This window comes from Fusarium odoratissimum (genome assembly GCF_000260195.1).
Source record: "Fusarium odoratissimum NRRL 54006 unplaced genomic scaffold supercont1.3, whole genome shotgun sequence".
Lineage (NCBI taxonomy): Eukaryota > Fungi > Ascomycota > Sordariomycetes > Hypocreales > Nectriaceae > Fusarium > Fusarium odoratissimum.
In genome coordinates, this window is record NW_022158689.1 from 1432379 (window position 1) to 1454114 (window position 21736).

Below are 21736 nucleotides of genomic sequence, written 5' to 3' on the forward strand. Positions count from 1 at the left end.
CAGGCGCAACTAAGGGTCCCATCCTCTTCAACTTACCATCATAATTGCCGTGGTCATTAAATACTATGACAGCAACTACATATAAGACAAATAATTTAAGAAAAGCTTAGGTTTAACTGCATTTAATATTTTTAAGCTTACTACGTAACTATCCCTTATAGGTTTTTTTTAAACTTAAAAGGAATATAATATATATAGTTATATAAATATTACTTAAAATAAAAAATATCTATTAAAGTATTTAAATACTACTATTTTAAAAACTTAAACAGTGTATTAGATAATACTTCTCTTTATCTATAAGGGTCTCTAAATAAAATTAATAGAATATTGAGCATTAAGACTTGCAGGAAATTCCAGCTCACTCAGAACCTGATGAATCTGCATGAGAGCCATTATCCCCATCTCCTTCTTTCAATACTTGTTTCTGTCCTTTTGCCTTTGCCCTTTTTCGTAGCTTCTTTAGGCGATTCATTCTCTTCTTCTTGTCTTTTACATGCTCCTCTTTCTCGGCCATTTTCTTGACTTCGGCTGCTTTCCTCTCTTCCCTTTCCTTTGCTCGTTTTCTTAAGGATATCCGTTGTTTCTTTCCTGGTCGTCGTTTTCTTTGGGCCACTTCATCCTTTGGTTTTTCATTCGCCCTGGCTTTTCGAGTGATAGCGAGTTTCGTAACCTTCCAAGGAACCTCGAGGCCCCAAGCCCTGCCGTGTGATCTTGCCAACACTTGATCCCCACTCACTGCTGCTACAGTATACTCATGCTTTCGTTCTGCAGAGATGTTTTTAACCACATAGTAAGTGAGTGGCCGGCCGCTCACGAAAGTTCCATCGCCTGTTAGTCCAGGATCTTCCTCCAGCACGACCTTTTGACTTGGTGGGGCTTTGCTGAAAAGTCGAAAAACAAATTCCTCTTCCTGATCATCCTCGGCAGCCGGAATAGCCTCTGAATCTCCAATATCGTCATCACGAGACTCTTTGCCTCCTGTGAGAGAACAGTCCTTCATCGCGACTTCAGGGGTCGATTCTGCCAAGATTTCCAGCCCCAATGATCTTGCGATCTGCGCATTCAGTGTTGCGCGCAACTCGGCATCACAAATGCCATCGTCACTCCAATTCTCTGCGCCATCATCTGATTTGTCCAGATCTTCTCTTCGAACCCTGAAAAGCGAGTTAATACCTAAAAAAACGAATCACGGTAAACAGGCCATCAATTACCTCTTTGCTTCAGGCACTTCAAACATGCTGCTCTCTCTTTGTCAATGGTGGATAGCCGCAGGGGACACGAAGTGAGATTCTGGGCAGGTTTGTCTCAATGTGAAAATAGAAACAAAGACTACAGTGTTATAGAGGGTGCAGCAAGATAAGTCATGGAAACAGATTTGCGGGGATCTTTCGAGGCTGGGCCACTTCCATCAAAAGTCAAGGTGCTGTAAGCAGCAAAATCTCCGTATACCAAAATTCTGCGATAGCACCGTGTTATCTTATCGCCTCGCACCAGCCACATCTACTTTAAGGTGCCTAAATTGTATTGGATGCGGATCGTGCCTAGGTTAGTAGGTAGTACTGATCCCGAGAGCTTGCCTCTAATCATGATTAAAGCATTGAGAATTTGTCAGAAAGTTTAGTGTTCACAGCACCAGATGGAATTCGTGATGTCTCCTAATGGCCCGTTGATTAAAACGCAATTATCTCGGATACCATAAATCAACGGTTAACAAAAGGCGAGCATTAATAAGCGATATTCTGTTACACTTAACATTCCCTCTGCACGCTAATCAACTTGAACTTCAGCTCTTCAGGTGAACCAATCAGGTTATCTTCTGCACTTGCAGAACAGATCTATTAACAAAGCCATCCCCCACGATAGCCCTGCTTAGAGGCTCAAATACGACCAGGCTATTGGGACATTAACTTGGCACAGCACAAGCATGAGGGGGCATGGCATTAGATGGTCCGGGCATCGGAGGGTCATTCGATGGTGCGACGTTCGTGTGACCTCAGTTATTGATCGCTTCTGAGTATAAAGAGCCCAAGCCTCGAGTCTGTAATGTAGTTCACAGCACAAGCGTTCAGTTGCAAGGACCAACCAGGGATAGGATGATGACTATTCATTTTGCAGCGCTACCCAACTATCGATTCAGACTTGCACCTCCTTCACAAGAGTGATCAGTCAAACTAGTCACTTAAAGGCCCGAGGGAATTTCTTCATCACATTCCGATTGTTTTTTAACTACTTCATCGATACATAAGGGAACTCGACCTCAGCGGCAACTTTTTCGACATGCCGCTTGACACAATAACTCCGCCCTATGACGGAACTGGTACAATCCGCAGATCCATACCCGCAGGAGAAAATAAATAAGAACATTAACAAACAAAATCAGAGAAGAAGATACGCCCGTGTTTCGCCTGACCCGTCCTTTAGCCCCAGACATGCAACGGCGTCTCGAATCGTTGCAGAACCAGCCGCTCTGCATTAATCAGAGGCTTCGAATTGACCAGTTCTTATCGTTCCCCAGCGTCATTAGCCTCTAGTCATCCGTTATCAATCCTCGTGTATCAGATCCTCTTCCTTCTTTCTCCTTCGGCCAGTCCTCTTCACCCCCATTAACTCTTCATCATTCTTGCCTCTGCATCCGGCTCCGTCTACTTTCTGGTATCCATGTTTCAAATCAGTGCAAGCCGCCCAATTCAGATTGCCAACACCATCCGTCATAAAAAATAGAAAAACTCCAGTAGGTATTGTTACAAGCTCACTGACAAACGAACCAAGCGCTCCACAAGTCCAGTGGTTGTCATGCTTCTCGTTAGGCCAACATCTTTTGATGGCAACTTTTGTATATCGTCAAACGCGAGCTTCTTAACTGTGGATAAAATAAGACATAGAAGTCTAGTTCCCATTCCAGGAATATTGATGCATGGCATCAAAAGAGCCTCTCGTGGCTCCGTTATAGACCGACGAAGCCTGCGGCTGGCTCGATTCGGTCTTCGTTGGCGAAGTTCCCGCAGGTGTACTCTTGTACTCGTCTTGAGGGAAAGGGTATGGCCGAGACTCGGCAGTGCTGGCATATGCCAGGTTCGCACTATGCTCCCCAGGCGCTGATGTCCAGGTATGCGCGGGCGCGTAGTAGTCCCTTGCAGGCACTGAAGGTGGCCCAGACGTTTCTGGGTTGTAACTTGGCTGCGCAACCTCGCTAGAACTCGAGTTCACGGGGGCATACGGGGCGTATCGATATTCTGGAGAGGCGTCGGTGTTCGCTACTGAGCCCGCACTCCTTATCGATGGATGACTCATGTGTCGGGGGCTTTTCAACGGCCTTGGGTTGTCGACGTAACGAGGGATGTTCATGGCCTGGTCATGGCTTCCGAGCGGAGTGGTGTGTATCGATAACTGCGGGGGGCCAGTCGTTGTCTGCATATTATAAGTATACTGGGATCGGACTGGTGGGTGCTCCGAATCATTCGTTACCATGGATATGGGCACAGGGGGTTCCATCGATGATTGAATGGGCATTCCTTGTGATTCAGCAGGGAAACTTGTCGTACCAGCCAGAGGGCCCATTGATGCCGCAGGATAACTCTCTGCGCCGGAGGTTGGGATATGACCTAAGGGCACCTGGGCCGGCGGTGTCCCCCAAGTTGGATATGAGCTACATATCAGTCAGTACGACTCAAATCGAGATACAGCCAAGTCGATTCAGGTGCAAACTCACTGAGATCGTATTGGGCCTAATTGTGTGCCCGGGATCTTCGGCGCGTTGAAGGTAAAGGCTGTCCGTGGGAGCTGAGCGTCAATGCCTCTCGGTTTCGCTTCCTGGTGCTTTGCGCTCAGGGGCCCCGCAACAACTCCCACTCCAGTTTCCACAAGGGCTTGTCCTCGGGATCCTGCACTGGATCCCAACAAAGGGATCTCTTTTCGAGCTTGAAAGTTGCGAGGGCTTCGCCCTCTGACGACGATGGGCGCCGTCGTGGATTCTGTGAGCACAGTCTTGGTACCGTTGGCCAATGTTCCAACGACTTTGAGATGAAGGACGAAATGTTGCTGGAGCTCCTTTCGACGACCATTGTTTGCAGTTGCACTGTGATCGTATTAGCAAGCGAATGTTGCCAGTGCAGCCAATGACTTACATCCTGAATTGAAGGCGTCGCCAGCCGATGGGGTACACAGCATATTCGCCATCAGATTCTGTCCCATCGTCCTGGAAAGGAATTAGGGGCAGAGACTGTGGTTCTTGATCTGGGGTTTGGTTTGTCTCTGGTGAGTTTGGTGGGGGGGTTTTCCACGGAATCACGATTAATCGGACCGGGTTGCCATCGACAGACTCAATGGCAGAAATAGTAACCTCCATGTTGCTGACTGCAACAGTCTCGCCAGATTCGGTGATCACAGACAGCTGACCTCGTGGAGTAACAAGTGTGCCGCTGATTTGAAATAGATTTCTTCGGTAGCAGGTCAACTCAGGCTGTCTGAGCGAGCCATCTGATGTATTCGCAGGCATTTCGGACAGGAAGAACATCCCGTGGAGTTGAGCGGACAGCTCTAGTTGTTGCATGCGACCTTGCTGGTCAACAATGGTGTGCTTATCCTGTGTCCTCTTGAAGGCCAGGAGCTTGTGCTCGTGGCTGGCTGTCATCTTGGAGTTGTCGTCACGGAGATCCTGGACAATTTCCTGGTAAGCAGGTGGCTCTGCTTCAGAGAAAGACCTCTTCAGGTTTGGGTAGCCGTGATGTGAGACAATTTCTGGGTGCGCAGGTCTGTCGTATGCTTCTTGGTCGTCTTGGGGATATCGGCTGTAGGGGTAAGAGGGCTGATCCATCTCGGTATGGTTACTACTAGTCCGTCCTGAGAGCGGCGAAGAAGTTGATGGCATGGGATCTGCCACTCGACCTGGTATGTGTACTGAGCCTCCGTAACTTGACCACATGCTTGAATGCCCTGGGTGTCCTCTCAAATCTGCCATAGTGGCCGGGTATGCCGTTGCGGTTGTCATGAGAGCATAAACTATTCAACTTTGCCGCTTCCTCAACCAGACCAAGTTGTCTGGACTTTGACCCGTCACTAGTAACGTGGTCCTGAGAACATCAATGTCGATACAGATCAGGCCAAACAAGATAGTCGAGATAAAAGAATCTCGCGAGACGTGTTTGGCGCAAGGTGTGGTGGAAGCGAAGGAACAACACGATACTCAAGACACCAGGGAAGTGATGTTTGAGGTTGATGGTGCAAGTGTGTACTTGTATATGGAAATGGATGGCAGCCAGAGGAACGGCAGATGATGGAGGGGAGTGTTTAGTACAACACCCGGCACTGTCCCCAGGGTGGAGACCGAGTTTGACGGGGGGCTGTTTCGAGGTCCAGGCACAGGGACTTGGGTCAGTGCTGTCGACAAGACCTAGTAGTATCAAGTTCGGAGAGAGTTCTTAGTATAAGCTCTCACAAACAGTCATGAATGTCTGCGGGCTGGGAGACCACTTCAGCGCATGCGGCCGTTCTTGGAAGGAGGACGGGGAGTGGAGGGGCGGATCTGAGAAACAAAACAGCCTGTTGTGATATTGGAGGCTGATTTCATGCAAATACTTTGACAATGCTGGGTTCCTAACAGAGGGCAATAATCTGTTCGACAGCAGTGATGGTGAACACCAACGGAGCCTTCAGCATAAAGAGCCTACGAAGTAGAAGATGAGCTTATTAAACGCTGTTTCTCTAGGAGACAAGCAATTCTGATAAGGTGGATGTATCAATGGAGCATGCAATGGAGCACGGACAAAGCTATGCTCCAGAGACTTTCTGATAGAGAGGGTCAGGTCCAGAGAGGACCGCAAACTGCCGGATACAGGCAGGATAGCAGAAGCAAAGGACATGACCGACAACGCCGGGGCTTTTGGGAGCCAGGACCTTCACACGAGGTAAGAGAAGACATCCCAGACACGCCCCAGCACGTAGCGTAGTCCCTTGCCATGCCATCCCCTCGTCAGCGTCTACCGAGGGGTTCGAGAAACACCCCTGCTCATCAAGCCCAGCACGAAAGAGAAAGCCCTTGTACTGTTGACCAGTCATGACGCTAAAGTTTGGATAAGAGCATGGCATGCCCAACGCAAGGTCCACGTACTGGCTACCCCCATCCATGCTGGTTGGGATGAGATGGATAGAGCAAATGGGTCGAGCGGGGACACGGGGACTATCTCTTGAGGGCCCGGCAGCCCCCTCCCTCATCAACCAAGCCGCCCTGCCCATAGCCAATCCTGAACCCTGACACTTGACCGGGGCACGTTGATTCTGAGAGAAGAATCCTCCGAGGCCTAGTAAAGGTTGCTGGCCCGCAAATTTCTAGAAAACCGTTGGACAGAGCTGTTAATAATGGGGCAAACTCAGAAAGCAGGGAGGTAAGGAAACAGAGGAAAACTCAGGTTTGAAGAGTTTTGCTATTGACCGGGGTTTGCTTGTGTGCGGTTGACATTCGCCCATTGGCATCACGATCTGGCTGTGATAGCAATGCCCTATGCTGCGCTGCGCTGTGCTGAGATGCCCTAATAGAGCATTAACACAGGGCGATATCACGCAAAAGGTACTGACTGCAGCTTATGATCTTGCCCGGTGAACTAAGGCATGGAGGCCCGGTTACAAGCCGGAGTAAGTACTTGAGTGTGATCCGTTTTGGGATCGACTCGGGAGATGAGAATATGGAGTACCTTCTTGGTCTGGCAGAAGAGACGGCTTAGCTTATGCTTACTCAAACCCTTTTAGCGGAGAGGAGGTGGAGTGAACGGCACGGCCCCATCACCAGCATATCGGTGCTCCATCATAATTATCATCGACCAATTCGCAGTGGCAGCAACAGGAACGGGCGCGCCGCTTGCATGCTGTGGGATTACAGCAAGCAGTAATGTTATATGCATGTGTATATGGGTAATATCGAAAGCCCTGCAGTAATGACAGCAGCCTAGAGAAGAGCACGAACCATGTGCCCATGATCTGTCTAGGATATCCATGCTAGCTAGGCCTGAGTCGTGGAAACGCGTTTGTTGATTGTGTTGTTGTCCACGAGCAAGGTGACTAGTTATTGTCAAAAAGCTAGATTGGGGATGCTTGCGCCGCATGATGGAATTGAATTTGACCGAACGTGCGGAGAAGCTTGCTCCGGCATGCAGCCTTGTGTTTGATGGAGATTCAGGGCCATGGCTGGTACAGTAGACGGCGTTGGTATTTGCAAACGGTCAATAGTGTGGCTATTTTCTGCGCCATGTGGCGTTTGCTTGGACCAACACTATCCCGTTTTCCTGGAATTCGAGATCCTTGTCCGTAAGACAGAGAAAACGTGCGTGCTGTGGACGATGATGCTAATAATGATGACGATGGGAAACTGTTTCGGTAGGGCTCGACAAAACATGGGCGGGCGGAGAAACGAAACAAGGCCGACAGTCACGTCACGACTCAGTAACTGCTGTCATAGGTGCTCCATTGCCTTTATTCTGCGACTCGTGGAGACGTGTGAGGGGGAACATGCGCTTGGTTTGAGATGGGCGCCCAGTTTGGAGATGGCTTCAAAGTCAAGGACGCCGTTGTATCAATGTCTGGCCCTGTCTTTGGTTGGTTCGTTGGTGGAGAAAAGGGAGCAGTACGTACCCAAAACCAGCAAGGTTCAGGGCACGAGAAAGGTGAGACAAGGGCACGAGGGGAAAATGCTCTGGACGAAGCAAGGAGGGAGACGTAGCGAGGGGAAACTCAACCAGGTTGATAATGGCCATTCAGAAGCAATTGTGATGCACTAGAGACGCAAAATGGGCAGAAGCGAGCCAGGAAAAGACAAGAGCGGCCGGGGCCGTGCCCCTTCTCAACGGCCGCCCTCCTCAACGGCTTCCCCCCACAGTTTTCATGCACAGTATATCCCCTCATCTAGCACTGATCAGACCGTGATTTGTTACTTACATCACTCGGTCAAGGCCCAGGCTACCAGGCCTCTCACCCGACAAGGCCAAAACTTCCGCCTCCTCCAGGTTTTGTATGCATACAAAGCATAGTGAGAAACCTAATCAGTCGTGGGTGTGGCATCCTCATCGCGTGTTGTTGTCGTCACGATGCCACAGGGGCCGCTCCATATCAAAAAACCCCAATTTTTTGGTGTCGAGCAGTTTCACTAACAGCTCAATCCCAAGCATATCAGAGCATTCCAGTTAAGTTAGCAAATCGTTAAAGCGCCCAGGCTCGGCCGTAGCGAGGGGCTCACCATCAAGCTATCACTATTGCTATCACTAGGTGATCAGGGATTGTTGCTAAAGGCGCGAAAGCGCGAAATGTCCGCCTTGCTTAAACAACTTCGATGTTCCCTGACCGGGGAAGTCAAGACCAAAACCGAGAGTCGAGACCAAACGAAGCACCAAGCTAAAAAAGACCAATATGTTCAAGTTAAAACATTTATTACCCAGGATTCAAGACCACGCGCAGGGTGAGGCCCGCTTCTTTGCTGGTTGGGGTTCCTTTGATTGTTGATTTCACGACTCTTCGACATGACAAGGATGGGCATATCTCAAGAATATTGGACGCGAAGCACTTTCACTGCATGCCCACATCTCCAACGTCTAAATCCGCACAGACTGGAGCACATGAGTCCCCGCATCCACATAGGATATTGAGCATTCAATACCGCATACTCTTGCGCACAGTTTATCATCCTCACATGTCTTGCACAGTCTTGTATTTCGTGCTTGTTCGGAGGAGGGTGGTCAACTATCCTCCCCATTCGTTCCCGTATCAACAGCAATACATACCACTATCTGACACTTCCAGCCACCCGAAAAGAATGTGTGTGTATAGTATTATCTATTGATCGAGACTTGCAGGCAAACGAGGCTGCCAAGCCCGCGCCATGTCCTGGAACTACTATATCCTAAAAGGCATCCGGCTACAAACCCCAACTCGAACAAGGAATTGAATTTCGCCGGTGAACTGTTCCTCCTGAGACACGCGCCCAGACACCCTTTGAGTGGTAGCTCCCTTATCCACAAGTGCCCTGTCCCGCCGCCAATCACTCGATGTAACCATCCCAGGTGGCCACGGCGATTTTTTGAGATCTGGCAGGCCATTGCGTCTGCTGCCTTCAAAGCAACGTTGGAGTAATGCAGATAGCTTCATTGGGTTGGCTCAGCCTTTCACGGTGAAGCGGCCACCATTTTTAAGATTTTTTTGCTTCCTCTTCTTCCTTTCTCTGTCTCCCTCTCTGTCTTTCTGTTTCTATTATTAACTCTACAAGTAGGCTGTTCACAGTTGGCTTTGCGACAAGTAGTAATGTTCAATCTGGCCTTTCCAGAGCTCAAGAACCCTCTGAAAGGTGATTTTGGTACTGGACATGACAAATGATGAGTGAGCACTGCGAGAAACGTTGCGCAGTCTGGTATGTACGGGATCCTCCAACAAAGGGGCCGATACTGCGAACTGGGCGACTATTCTGGCTATGTGGACTCCGAAATTGTGTTTCGCACATCCATGATCTTAATACACGGGTATTAAGATAGTTATCAGCAGGCTTTTGCAGCACTTCAATCGAAGGGCAATATAACAGACACTTGATTGGTCCACCCGGAAAAGTCGCTAAAACGGTCCTGCAGGTGCATACTTAAAGGTGTAGGTAGTACATCCTGGCGCATCCATGCACAAATGTCAGAACCATCGTTAGGGAACCCGCCCATGGGTTGTGTCACTACGTCTGGATCGGGTTCTGATTCTGCCTTGCAATGATGCTCAGCAGCGAGAGAGAAACAATATCGGAATGTTTCATAAACGTGACCGTTGGAGGGAGCGGGAGAGAGCTGAGACGGCAATGGTTACTGGTTCCTCAACCGCAGCGTAACCACAGACGTTGCAACGCGCCAGCAGATCGCGGCAGTTGAACGCCCACAGTGCCATGAGCTCAGGAAGCTGAGTCGATTGGCTTCCCTGCTGGCATTCAGTTTTAGCGTTGTCCTTGATGGCTGCCGATGGGTCCCGCCCCCTGCTGTCTCAAGCACAAAGGTCCACATGTCTCCGGGTTTAGGTCAAGTAAGCTCGAACTGGCGTGCCTTGGACTGCCTTGGGCCTTGTCCCTCCGGCCGGTAGTCCCTTTCGGGATGCTGATCGTCCCTCTTCAACCTTGACTGGGAGACACTTGACTCACTTTGGGCAATAGCTCATTATCCCTTGGCCAGGCTCCGTCGTTGAACTGAACATTAAACGCCGATCGAAGACCCGGCTCTTGATCACCTTTGTTTGAATCAGGAAAGCGATTCATCTCGGAACCATGCAAACGATGCATATGGACCGATTCAGAATCGCTCCCCTGGGTGGACGAAATTATACGAATTAATGCGCATGAAGTCGATAGAATTCAGCGAGATGAGTTTGTGGCCCTGATCCCAATTCTTCAGTCTTGGTCCCCGATCAGAAGTGCTTGGTTCGTGCTGATCCCTGATTTGTGGCTGCAATAGGTTTGAAGCGATCTCAATACCTACTTGAGGCGTTATCGGTTATAGATAGCCAGGTAAAGTGTTGAATTGGCTCCAGTTAAACTCCACCAACTGTAACAGAGCCTTGGGGCTTGCAACAGACAACCGTCTTGCTGCAGTAACTCGTCCTTTCATGCGACGACCCCGGGTTTGAGTAGCAGAGGGGGCAAGAAACAATTAGGCAATGAAACGAAACATTGCGTACATAGGTAGAGTCAACTCCCCCAGCTACCGATCGGCACCTTTGTTGAGCTAACAAGCTCAGACTAGCAGAGACCCTTGAAGAAATATAAATGTAGGTCTGCGTTCTACTTGCATACTGTGCCTAACCATGCAAGTACCCAAGGAAAGATACCTATCAACTTTGATGCTGCACAAGTTGTGCAATTATGCGGCCTTGCCGCGGGGATGAACAGTCCCGAGACTTTTCAAACATCAGGCCATTTATGGCAATAGTTCGGTTTGGAATGTCGCTTCTACCTGCATCCAGAGTACAAAGTCACGCTAGTTAATCGTCATTTCCCAGATGCTTTAATCAACTTTGTGAGAAGAGACATCCTTGTTATTCCATTTTGTTGGCCCACTAACTTACTGACCAGTTACTTCCAAGTTCCATGTGCTAGAAAATCCTTGTGATATTTACAGTGCGTTATGTCCAAGTACGAAAATGCCTCTAAAGGAATAGGTTCGCTCTGAAGGCCTCGCTTGATCCGTGTACCTGCATCAATCAGTCTGCTCGACGTTGACGTGGTATCGCGAGCTCAGCCCTACCGCACTTATTTTAAGACACTTGTATTTCGTGAGTACGCTTACGGCTCCTGGTTGGCAAGATCCGGTAGCATTGGGGCAGTGGGTGATCAACGCAACGCCCACAGGGAAGCGTGAGAGAGATCCCCCGGCAGTCCGAGTCGATGCAATGCGGATGAGCTGATTTCAGTTCAGTATGTATGCGCTGGTCCACTACAGAAATGGGCATCTGGGCGAGAAACTAAGGGCGTATGTGAGAGCGCCAAAAGGTACCTTTTAATTGCGACGAGGACAAAGAGTGACAGCCACGCATGCAGCATGTGCGCATGGGAAAGGGTCCGATCCTAGAACAAGAACGAGGGTTTGTAGAGCTCCCGAACCAGCCTATCCTGGGTACCACAAGTCTCTAACCTTCATTGATGATTTTTTACCACGTCATTGGGGACAGTGGTCTTGAGGCTAGATGAGGATCAGCTCTGCCTAAGAGACACTGCCGCATTACCCAGCAGCGAGATTGCTGGCTACTGCCATTGTTACTTTCTGCTTCTTGGACGTTATTCCCTGACAAGGAGGACCAGTCGGCAAACAAATTTTCGATACATTTCTTGTCATGTCTGAAACTAAGCTAAACTGCCAGGTAACAACATACTATAGTAAAAACATGGATCTCACTAATGACTCCCATGTTCTGCGACTGTCAGCCCAGAGCCCCAGGCCCGTCAACGATCACAGTCAATGTTTTCATTGTTGGCTAAAGGTCGAGCCTACCTGCGCGCGGACTTGGGCGCACATATGCAATAGTTGTGAGCAGGGCGGCGTCTGCAAGCTGCTGCACCTGAATCCCTGTTAGGTCATAGAGTTTCGACACAGTGAGCTTCATGGTCGGCAGCGAAATTCAAGGCTAACACGGCATGTCACGGCTTATTATCCACGCATTAACCCTTGATGCCAGCAGGTCTGGATACGCATGTACAATATACCAGCGGCTATTGTCTTATCAAGCAACCAAGATGGTGATCCCGTGCGACACCACGTGAACAAAATCTCGAGCACGCTTGCGCCTTACCCTCGCGTTAGCTGTTGGACCTTCTGTCGGCCGGAGCAGTGTCCGCTTGAAGAGGGTGTCTTTGTACTTGGCATCAACCGACAGGTCATCATGTGGCTAGCGGTAGGGCCTTTTTACATATCCTGATCTTAACATCTAGATCTCGTTTAGGTTTGTGCTATGACCTCTGGAGTCAGGAAGCGGACAGGTTATCTCTCTCTTATCTTTTGTCGCAAATACTCCTTTATGCGCTGGACACGTTGACTTTGACCGCCCCGCCATCTTGTGAAAGAAAAAGTAACAGTGGTTGACTTTATGGTTGCCGTCCTTGACTATAGTACACGAGTGTCTACATCTTCAAGGGTCACAGTGTCGATCGGCGAGCCAGCTCACTATAGCACCGGAGGATACGGTATCAAGGCAAACATTGGTCAGCTGTCCCAAGCGAGCAAAGGACTCTCCATTTGGATCAACAGCAGCTTTGGAACGAAACAGAACAGAACAAACCGATATAGGATACACCATCTCCATGGCCGGCCGAGCTGTCTGGGATCAGGGTCGTCTGCCGAGTGAAAATCCCGACTGGCGGTCTACTTGACGTTACCTTACAATCTCCATACAGGTGGAGGAACCCACGTTTACCTTCGGTAATTGACGAAGCATCATGCTTTGTCTTTCAGAATCGGAGCATTTCCCACAAGTCTAAATGAGTTCTTGTAATTTGGAATACTAGGCATACGGCCATGTTTGAGTAATCAGCAGATCACCCAACCAGAACAGTCTCAAGTACACACTCCACATATCCAACGGCTGTCAAGGACGAATTTGGGTTACTGCAGCGGAGCCTTTCTTTGATACCGAAGATTCTCGATTGCAAACACGAATTGAGAACCCGATGTGCGTTGAATGGGATGGGGGGTATGGGTTTAGGACTAACGTGCCGATTCAGGTTGGCGTCGTCCTTTGGTGAGGAGAACTTGATTCTCGTAGCAAGATACTTGCTGTGAGTAGCCATACATAGTCACATATGTATTGCCGTAGCAAAAGCCCGGTTGACATCATCCTAGAATCTTGGTGGAGATGGTAGATCATGCATGCATTTGCTACAGGACACATATAATGATTTCCTAAAAGTACAGTATCTAGAGATTTTACAGTATCAATTAAACCTCCTTGGGTCGTTACTGCGGAGCCGCGCATTGCCATCCATACAGCGCTTGGCGTGATCGTGAACCTGTCTGAGAACAGCTGTCACCGAATGATCCAATTACCATCATCTTCATCAGAATCACCATCAACGAGGTCCTCTTCATCGTTGAGCGCCATCTGCACAAATCGACGAACCCAGGCCTCCTGTGCCGGATCCAGACCATCCTGGTTATTCTCATCCTGGCCCTGTGCCTGCTGCGGTAGTTGAGGTTGTCGCTGGTTCACTCGTTGACGATTAGCAACAGCTCCCCCGCCACGAGCTCCTCCTCCTCCTCCTCCTCCTCTCCCTCGGGCTACCGCGCCTCCTCCTCTCCCAGCCCCTCTTGCGCCGCGTCCTCGCCCCGCTGGACCTCGAGGTGGGCCATTATGGCCGCGGCCCGCAAGTTGTTGCGGTGCGTCGGGTGCAGCGGGAGGAATAGCTCTTCGACCATCGCGAGCTTGATTGTCGACGAGTCGTATAACGAGGGGTCCTTCACGCGCAATCTCGATACCTTGGCCCTGGCCTCCAAGCGGTCTGTTGTTGCCCTGGACATTGGCTTCGTCCTCGCCGTCACTGTCATCAGACTCGATAACTTCCGGCAGAGGCATAAGCTCAATATCATCAAGTGCCGCGGGAGCATCTGCAACGGGACCGCGGCCACCGACGAACCCTAAGCCCACGTCGTCGCCATCGCCGCCCTCGAGTTCCCACAGCCGCATGTAACAGGAAGTGACTTTGCCGCCCGCCAGCTGGTTGTAGTGCTGGTAGGGATTCACCGGGTCAAGCCATGAAGAGCATAGATAGCAGAAATGAGTGTCGCATCGTGAGCAGATCATGTGGTTGCAGCCGTGTGTCTTCTGCGCAGGGGCGTTGCAGGTAGGGCATGGACTCGTGTGAAGCTGTAGGTATTCGAGGGATGCTTTTTCCTCCTCGCTGAGTTCTCCCTTGTCACGTCGTGGTGCACAGCGGACAAACTCTCCGTGCCATGACTGGTAGCATTGGCCACAGAAGGCGAAGCCACAGTCTTCGCATATAGACAAGAGATCCGCTTTGCTAAATGTTTCCTTATTCTTCCTTTTTCCAGACTTGGCACTAACCCCTCCTTGTTCTTGTTCTTTTTCTTCTTCTTCTTCCTCTTTGCCGGATTCAGCATCAGACGTCTCAGCAAACTCTAAACCTTCCGGCTTCTTGTGGCGTTTCGATCGGGCTGCTCCATTACACCACTGTCGTGGACAGTATATTGTGTTTTTGTCAGACTCGAGTTCTGTCTTGTACTTGAGCGTCACATAACGCTTGACCATTTCCTCGGAAAGACCAATCTGAAGAAGCTCGCTGGGGCTAATGGCAACCTTGTGCTTCTTCGTGTCCTTCGACGCGGCACGCTTCTTGGCGCAGTTGGGGCTCAGACAACGAACAGTAGAAAGGTTGCCCTCGTTGATGGCGTCGTTGTAGAAATCCTGTAAGCATTGTATACAGAATATATGTCTACAGTCAAGCATTCTGTGACACTTGGAGCCCTTTTTGGGATCTATGTAATGTCAGTACGTGACTGAGGATGTGTGATGAATATACATACCGAGACAGACACCACAATCAAATGTCTCCTTTTCAAAAGCAGCCTTTTTGGCTTTTATATCGTGGTCCAGCACGGCGAGTTTGTGTTCTGGATCAACCTGAAGAGTTCCCCCGGGACTGATGGTTCCAAACACGTCTTCAGCGGCGCGCTGAATATGATCGATGTAAGTGAATGCAACCATGTCGCGACCAATCTCGTCCCATAAGCGCGGTCCATCATCCTCAAGCCGTTTGATCGTTTCCCTCGACAACCACTGCGGTATGGTAGATACCACAATATCTGGTGGCGCATCTGCAGGGTAACCCTCTGGGAGACGGACTCTCAACCGCAGAGGGGGCAGGTACGAGACTTCGAGAGAATCAACCTCAGGCTGGGCATTCTCAGTAGCTTGGCCAAGTGTAGTGAGTCCTGGGTGGGCGGGTGCTGAGGCTGCTGGGAAAGTGACAGTAACTGGAGCGGCGGGCTCAACGGGGAGGTCTATCTCGAAGGTGAAGGGGTCTTTTGCGTCAGGGCGTCGGATCTCTGGGTATATAGCCTCAATAGAGCCAAGCTCTATAAGACGTGGGTCGTCGCTATAGTCCATGGCTGTTGGGGGAGATAGGAAAACCTTACAGCTCCGTCCAGGATGCCAGAAATTCGGACGAAACCTGAGATAGTTCAGAAAACACTTGGCAGGCTTTTTGGCCGGTGCTTTCCTTTTGCCCCCTGTTTAATGACCTCGATTCTTTTGACACCTCGGGACTGCTATGAGTTGTTATACCTTGGGAGGAGTGTTCATCCTCTAGTGGCGTAGTGTGTGTAGGCGATGCACTTCAGCAAAGACTTTGTCCAGAGTGGCGAGGCTGAGTAAGTATGTTAAATACCAAGGGCCCTCAAATTGACCAGCCCTTATTAATGAGTTTCTGCTAGGCCTCCATCATTTTAGTCTCCTTCTCGTTCTTCCTTGTCAAGACTCGAACATGAGGTGCTTCTTTGGTGGAGGTACTTTACGTAGAGAGGGGCGAGGAGAGGGTTTTTAAGATAGTGCCCAAGATAGGGCTACTTCGGAATGACCTGCAAGTGACTGACACCGGATTGTAAAGAGGAAAACGCAATCTTCGGCTATCAATAAAATGGGACGATATTATTCACGCCTGAAATAGCATTGTAAAGTAACGTAGATGACTCTTTGGCCGTGGTTGAATGTGGTAACGCCTTGTTTCGGTATCCGGTATTCACAGCGTTGACAAATAAGAGACTCCGAAATCCGAGACGCCACGTTTTTTCTCCCGCCTGAGCCACATATGCAGCCACAGCCGGCGGACTGCATCGTCATCTACAGCACAAGCTTAAACTTGGATTTCACCTTTTGGTTGCTTTCTACTCGTGATTGCCCCGAGCCTTTTCTCTGTTTTTTTTTTCTGATACAAACAGTGCCAATCAGAGACCACTGTGGTGCCCTACCAGGAGAATGCAGCCTCTGTCTATGTCTTGAACTTCTCAGACACCGCATATAGCCAGCTCATCATGGACGACAGTTCAACTCCCCTCGCTTCCCTCTCCGTCACCCACGTCTACTACGTAAGTTTCACACCTACACACAAAGACCTACAAATAACAATCACAAATAGGACCCCAACGACCATATCTCCCTCGCCTGCGCCTACCTCGCCCTCCTCCCCCAAGCCCTATGCGTCGTTTACGCCACGCTCGTCCTTTTTACCCGCGAGGTCGAAGTCGCCTTGATGTTTCTCGGTCAACTTGCCTGCGAGGTGCTCAACTTTGCCTTGAAACGGCTGATAAAAGAAGAGCGTCCGCGTCGCATACACGGCAAGGGCTACGGCATGCCTAGTTCCCACGCACAATTCGTTGCCTTCTGGAGTGTCTCCCTGGCTCTGTTCCTGCTTGTCCGCCACAAGCCGCCTCGTGTACATCAGGTTCGTGCAGAAAGTAGTTTGCACCGGCCATGGAGCGTTCTCGAGAGAGTTGCTGTGAGTGTAGCTGGGGCGGCGATTGCGGCGGCGACGGCATGGAGCAGAGTGTACTTGAACTACCATACCCCTAAACAGGTCGTTGTGGGTAGTGTTGCAGGTGTCATAAGCGCTCTCGGTTGGTTCCTTATTATTGCTGCCGTGAGGCAAACCGGCTGGTTAAACTGGGCTCTAGAGACGCCTTTGGCGAGAGCTTTCAGAGTTAGGGATCTTGTCACTGAAGAGGACATGTGTCAGGCTGGTTGGGAGAAGTGGGAGAAGAGGAGAGCTGCTGCTCGAACGATAAAGAAAGACAGATAGTCATCAATGAATTGACAACAATAATCACATGAGAGACTGACTACTAATATAAATTACCGGTATCCCGGATTCCGCAAGACCGTGCTCACTGTAGGCAGCCTTCTGGCATTGGAAATGTTACTGAGGATGTCCACCTAATCTTCTGGTATTATCTATATATAAAAGGGACCAAATCTCGACGCTAGTTTCAAAGACGGCCTAAATATGAAAACACAAAGGGAATCGTTACAGTTGCCAAACCGTTCATGAAATCGTCATCCTCCCCAGTTGCCCTACCGTTTTGTCCTCTATCAAATCCATGGTCCTTTTCCTTTTGTTGCCTCTAAGTCAACTCTTGACCCTTGACGACTATGTACTCTACCCGTCTCTGGCCCAGCCCTTGAGCCTTGTCGGCTATGCATTCTGCCAATCTCTGGTACGACCCTAGAGCTTTGACGGCTGGCAAGTCTGCTTGGCTCTCCCATACTTCTTGAGCCCTGTCGGCTATGAGCTCTTACAGAACTGACTGATCCAGCCCTGGGATTATGTGAGGCTGAGGCGGGCGTTTTCTCCTGAGGGCTATATACAGCGGAACTGAGAGTTGTCTCCGGCGGAGTATTCATACCCGCACTGAGAGGAACTGGTGGAAGTTCCTTCTCGGATAGTCTCTCATCAAAGTTGTCCTGGATCTTGTACCTAGTGCCCTCGCCTGGGACATCGACGATGGCAATGGCAAGTGGACTCGTTTTTCTTGGGAAGAACCTTACTGTACTGTTGGGACAGTCGAGGTTGTGTACTTGGTTTGTATTTGTGTCTAGTTTGAGCTCCGGCTTGGCAGGGCGCATATCACCGATGTTGGAAAGGCGCAAGCCAATCTGCACAGTTGCAGTCGAGAGCATAGAAGCACCACTTGACCGGAATCTTTTATCCGGTAGACGGAGGGCAGGCGGTGCAAGAAGTTCGTCAGCTAATTTTTGAAGCGCTGGCGTTTTTTTGAGTGTAGAATCTTTGTAGGTTGTTGTCGGCAAAAGGATGGGCGACTTGGGTGGCTCGGCTTTGGGGAAAATGCTGTACATGCTCCTCTTGAAGTTTTTGATGGACTCCTTTGATGACGTCCGTACGGGTTTCGGTACGGTTGGAAGACCGCCTGAATTACGCATACTTCCCAAGCGGAGGGGCTTCAGGCCACGGTTGAGGAAGTCCTTGCGTGCACCAAACACTTTGTCTTCCACTCTGTCGTCCAGCGTCAGATCTTCTTTGCTTTCAGCCTTGCGAACCAGCTTGGGAAGATCAAGAGGCTGTAGCATCGCAGACCTAGGGGTTGGGGGCTCTTGATCCTGGTCATCACCCCATTTTCTGAAACTCTGAGACGCTTCAATGTCGTCATCAGAACAACCGGTTGGGGATCTGCTTGATCGCAAGAAGAGATAAAGACAGCCAAGCAATAGTCCTGACATGTTCATTACAACTGTTCCGATCATGTTCAGTGTCATTGACGTCTCATCTGCTGCTCCTGTATCTCGAAACGCCGTATTGTAGAAGAATGTTATCTGCAAAGTCTGTTCGGAATTAGTACAAGCTATCACTTTCAGATCCATACTTACATATGATATCACGGCAATTATCATATGGTAAACCATGCGAGATGCCTCATCCCTCTCAGCAATGCGCATTCGGGCACCAGTATGAAGCTTGAAGCATATAACACCGCACTCAATGAGAACTATCAGGATGACAGTGAGTAAAACCCCAAAACATCCGGCATCGTATCGATGTAGGAAAGAGATCAAACTGGCAAAGCAAAACTCCGATGGCAGAACAGCAAATGTTATGGAGAACACGATGAGCAACAAGGTACCGATGGTTACTAGACAGGCAAGGGTGTTGAATTTGCCACGGAAGGGGAACATGCTCGGCCTCGTGATACGGATTGTCAACTCCAGCCCGAACAACATCTGAATGAAGGGTACGATGAAGAAAGCTAAATTGGATTAGTATCTTCAAGTGAAAGCTCATTATTCTTTCAACATACCTAGCAGCATCATTCGCGATATCGTGGCACACCCAAGGATCATAAGTGACTCAAGTCCCTTGGCTTGAGCGGTAGCATACACAATTCCCTGAACTACAATGCCCAAAGAAAGTACGAAGGGGTAAACATCTCGTCCTTTGACTAGCCGAAGCCAAGATGACCTATGAGTGACTGTGAGAAAAAAATCTTGCGGATCGGGGAAATGCAGTACATACTTGAAGTCCCATATCGGTTCGACTTGTTTTAGTGTTCTCCATGATCGCAGCAGAATACTGATAGTAACTGCGAATGCTACTATCACGTTGAAAACTGATAGGACGATGATTGAGGTGCGGACGGAGCCAGCTGCAGCAAACTTGAGTTCGTTATCCCATTTTGATGTAGAATTTGCCTGGAACTGAAAGCCGGTCGAGTCCATCGTCGGGTCGTTGTCCATGTTGTTGTCGTTTTCTGATCAAATTCGAGGTGTTTGTCAAGTAAAGGGCAGGCGTTAAGCCTTCACAGTGCCGGCACCGCGTTGTCCTTCTTGGTAGACCTAGTTTCCCATGTCGATGTCGAGGTCGTATGAAAGTATCGAAAGAGGGCTAGGATGCCGAAGGAAAAGCACAGATGATGAATGAATTGGAAAAGCACCGAGATATGATAGCAGGAATCAGAATGACCTCCAGGCGTATACTTGGTCAATTGAAAGCAGAGCAAAGTTTGAGAAGCAGTAGATAGATGATCAAACACACGAGATGTACCGTAAAAATGAAATACAATGGAATGGAAATGGCACCTGGCCTGTGGCAAACGAATGTAAGATTGAAAAACAAGAAAAGAAACGAAGATCAGACAAGCACCAACTGGGTGGGAGGAGACTGAGGCAATGGAGGCGATATAGGACTTGATATCTCGAATTGAGGGCAAATCACATCGAGCGGGAACGCAGATTGCCCTAGATCCGGCGAGCTTGGTGACCCCTGCGCGACTCAGAAATCTCCAAAGAACAAGGATCAAGCTGCTTCATGACGGAGCTTGGTAGCATTGAAGCTGTCGCCCCTGAGAGATGGTAGTGAAGAATGGTAGCCAAGCGAGCCAAGCCAGGCCCTCGATGTGGGCTAGAGGCATTTCCCGCATTAGAGCGAGAAGGGTATTGTTTCACCCGTGTAGATTGGGTTTCTGGGATGCTGATTCTCGAATACGCTGACGAAATCGGTGTAAGAGAATGCTACTCCACCACGAGATTGAGTTCTTTGGACTCGATCATCTGTGCCATTCTCACTTGAGCTTTGATGGTGATCAACCTCGAATGGAAGCCACAACTGAACTGCTTCTCAAGGTCCTCCTGATAGTGATACTTCACCACTGAGTGAGCTTTTTGAAAGAGTGCTCTGAGGGCGGCGAAAAGCGCCGGTTCGAAGAGGCTGAAGCATTGTTGTTACAGAGTCAAGTTTCGTCGGGTTGTAAGAGGCAGGAGTTCAAGGGAAGCAAACGGTGGGGTTAATCCGCATATGGGCTAGCGTCCACGTTTGTCCGTTTTGTGCAACTACGCCGTGGATTTAAAACAAGAAGGAAACATGGATTAGCGAAGGATCCCCTTTAGCATGAGAGCTAACGAGACAATGACTAAAGGGCCAAGAGCTTAGACGAGGGCCATTTCCTCTTTTGGAACAGAGGGTTTGAGATTACAATGGCAGGTCACACGGATCCTGCTGGTGCCGAAGGCGGGGAGAACGGCTGGCCACGAGACGATGGATACAGGGACGTTTCGCAAGGTTCAGAGCTTGCACCCGGTAACAGATCTGTCAACGGAACCATGCAAACGTCTAAAAACTACCTGCACAGTGAGAGAACACTAGCTGGCTAGCTTGCAGCTGGAAGCGAGTCAATTTCATTGAGAGCCTTGTCTAGGCCTCTCTAGTATCTGTCTGTATCTGCGGACCCGGTGGTTGGTTCTCCATTTTGTTGTTTCAAGCCTTTCCACTTTATCTTTGAAACCCATAGCTCTGTAAGCGAGGACAGCCAGACAGGGTCAAGGTTCAAATGCCGAACTCTTGGCAGTTCGTGTACCTGGTTCTCTAGCAGCTATCGACTCGTAAATTGACAAGTCTTGTGCGTCTATTCTTATTAAGAATACCGAGTCGTCCGTCCAGGAGCATGTTGGATTGGGGAAGAGCACGCATCCAAGTGGAGGATGTACTGTGTTTAATATAACTGTGAAGAACCCATAGATCTGTGGAATGAGGAGAAGTTTCATGAGCATCTAGCCCTAGACTAGTACAGTATTAGAAATCGACTTGATAGCGAGTTTCTAATGGCTAGTCACATTCAGAGAGCCTCCGTCTAATGGCTTCCTTGGTCTATTAGTTTATACTTATGTGAGTTTCACTCCCCACGCCTGTTGATGGGGAGATAGGGAACGTCAAGGCTTTTATCTTCAG

At 49.4% G+C, this 21736-nt stretch overlaps 7 protein-coding genes across 8 annotated transcripts; 3 read left to right on the forward strand and 4 right to left on the reverse strand.

The window, feature by feature from the left end:
• Window positions 1–252: 252 nt before the first annotated feature.
• FOIG_02903 (uncharacterized protein) lies at window positions 253–1474 on the reverse strand. Its single transcript, XM_031200382.1, has 2 exons — window positions 1215–1474; window positions 253–1157 (listed from the first exon to the last, which is right to left on the reverse strand). The coding sequence occupies exons 1-2, from the start codon at window positions 1238–1240 to the stop codon at window positions 362–364; spliced, it is 822 nt and encodes a 273-aa protein (XP_031070150.1). The 5' UTR covers window positions 1241–1474; the 3' UTR covers window positions 253–361.
• Window positions 1475–2200: 726 nt separating this feature from the next.
• Window positions 2201–5478, reverse strand: FOIG_02904 (uncharacterized protein; the record flags this gene model as incomplete). 2 transcript variants are annotated; one of them, XM_031200384.1, is made up of 4 exons in its annotated part: window positions 2201–3411; window positions 3469–3649; window positions 3713–4078; window positions 4128–5478. In XM_031200384.1, 4 exons carry the CDS (start codon window positions 4988–4990, stop codon window positions 2890–2892), a joined length of 1932 nt encoding a protein of 643 aa, XP_031070152.1. In that variant the 3' UTR covers window positions 2201–2889. The 2 variants fall into 2 exon arrangements, with proteins under 2 accessions (XP_031070152.1, XP_031070151.1); XM_031200383.1 differs by having other exon boundaries at window positions 2201–3649; window positions 4128–4990.
• Window positions 5479–7516: 2038 nt separating this feature from the next.
• FOIG_02905 (uncharacterized protein) lies at window positions 7517–7711 on the forward strand (the record flags this gene model as incomplete). Its single annotated transcript, XM_031200385.1, has 1 exon — window positions 7517–7711. The coding sequence occupies one exon, from the start codon at window positions 7517–7519 to the stop codon at window positions 7709–7711; it is 195 nt and encodes a 64-aa protein (XP_031070153.1).
• A 4738-nt stretch (window positions 7712–12449) lies between these two features.
• Window positions 12450–16243, reverse strand: FOIG_02906 (uncharacterized protein). Its single transcript, XM_031200386.1, has 2 exons — window positions 15033–16243; window positions 12450–14984 (listed from the first exon to the last, which is right to left on the reverse strand). The coding sequence occupies exons 1-2, from the start codon at window positions 15613–15615 to the stop codon at window positions 13519–13521; spliced, it is 2049 nt and encodes a 682-aa protein (XP_031070154.1). The 5' UTR covers window positions 15616–16243; the 3' UTR covers window positions 12450–13518.
• Window positions 16244–16286: 43 nt separating this feature from the next.
• On the forward strand, window positions 16287–17393 carry FOIG_02907 (dolichyldiphosphatase). Its single transcript, XM_031200387.1, has 2 exons — window positions 16287–16592; window positions 16643–17393. Exons 1-2 carry the CDS (start codon window positions 16539–16541, stop codon window positions 17300–17302), a joined length of 714 nt encoding a protein of 237 aa, XP_031070155.1. The 5' UTR covers window positions 16287–16538; the 3' UTR covers window positions 17303–17393.
• Window positions 17394–17405: 12 nt separating this feature from the next.
• FOIG_02908 (uncharacterized protein) lies at window positions 17406–20785 on the reverse strand. The gene is made up of 4 exons (XM_031200388.1): window positions 19529–20785; window positions 19314–19474; window positions 18886–19262; window positions 17406–18840 (listed from the first exon to the last, which is right to left on the reverse strand). Exons 1-4 carry the CDS (start codon window positions 19747–19749, stop codon window positions 17593–17595), a joined length of 2007 nt encoding a protein of 668 aa, XP_031070156.1. The 5' UTR covers window positions 19750–20785; the 3' UTR covers window positions 17406–17592.
• Window positions 20786–20892: 107 nt separating this feature from the next.
• FOIG_02909 (uncharacterized protein) lies at window positions 20893–21238 on the forward strand. Its single transcript, XM_031200389.1, has one exon. It carries the CDS (start codon window positions 20986–20988, stop codon window positions 21160–21162), a length of 177 nt encoding a protein of 58 aa, XP_031070157.1. The 5' UTR covers window positions 20893–20985; the 3' UTR covers window positions 21163–21238.
• The last annotated feature ends 498 nt before the right edge of the window (window positions 21239–21736 follow it).

Excerpts from the sequence above, each read along its gene's own strand:
- FOIG_02906 (XM_031200386.1), bottom strand. The coding sequence starts at position 15,615 with ATGGACTATAGCGACGACCCACGTCTTATAGAGCTTGGCTCTATTGAG. Across the intron at positions 14,985-15,032 it reads TGATTGTGGTGTCTGTCTCG|ATCCCAAAAAGGGCTCCAAG; the intron begins GTATGTATATTC and ends GACATTACATAG.
- FOIG_02903 (XM_031200382.1), bottom strand. The coding sequence starts at position 1,240 with ATGTTTGAAGTGCCTGAAGCAAAGAG. Across the intron at positions 1,158-1,214 it reads GAAGTGCCTGAAGCAAAGAG|GGTTCGAAGAGAAGATCTGG; the intron begins GTAATTGATGGC and ends CTCGCTTTTCAG.
- FOIG_02907 (XM_031200387.1), top strand. The coding sequence starts at position 16,539 with ATGGACGACAGTTCAACTCCCCTCGCTTCCCTCTCCGTCACCCACGTC. Across the intron at positions 16,593-16,642 it reads CCGTCACCCACGTCTACTAC|GACCCCAACGACCATATCTC; the intron begins GTAAGTTTCACA and ends AATCACAAATAG.
- FOIG_02909 (XM_031200389.1), top strand. The coding sequence starts at position 20,986 with ATGGCAGGTCACACGGATCCTGCTGGTGCCGAAGGCGGGGAGAACGGC.
- FOIG_02908 (XM_031200388.1), bottom strand. The coding sequence starts at position 19,749 with ATGGACAACGACCCGACGATGGACTCGACCGGCTTTCAGTTCCAGGCA. Across the intron at positions 19,263-19,313 it reads ATCGCGAATGATGCTGCTAG|CTTTCTTCATCGTACCCTTC; the intron begins GTATGTTGAAAG and ends AATCCAATTTAG. Across the intron at positions 18,841-18,885 it reads TAATTGCCGTGATATCATAT|ACTTTGCAGATAACATTCTT; the intron begins GTAAGTATGGAT and ends AATTCCGAACAG.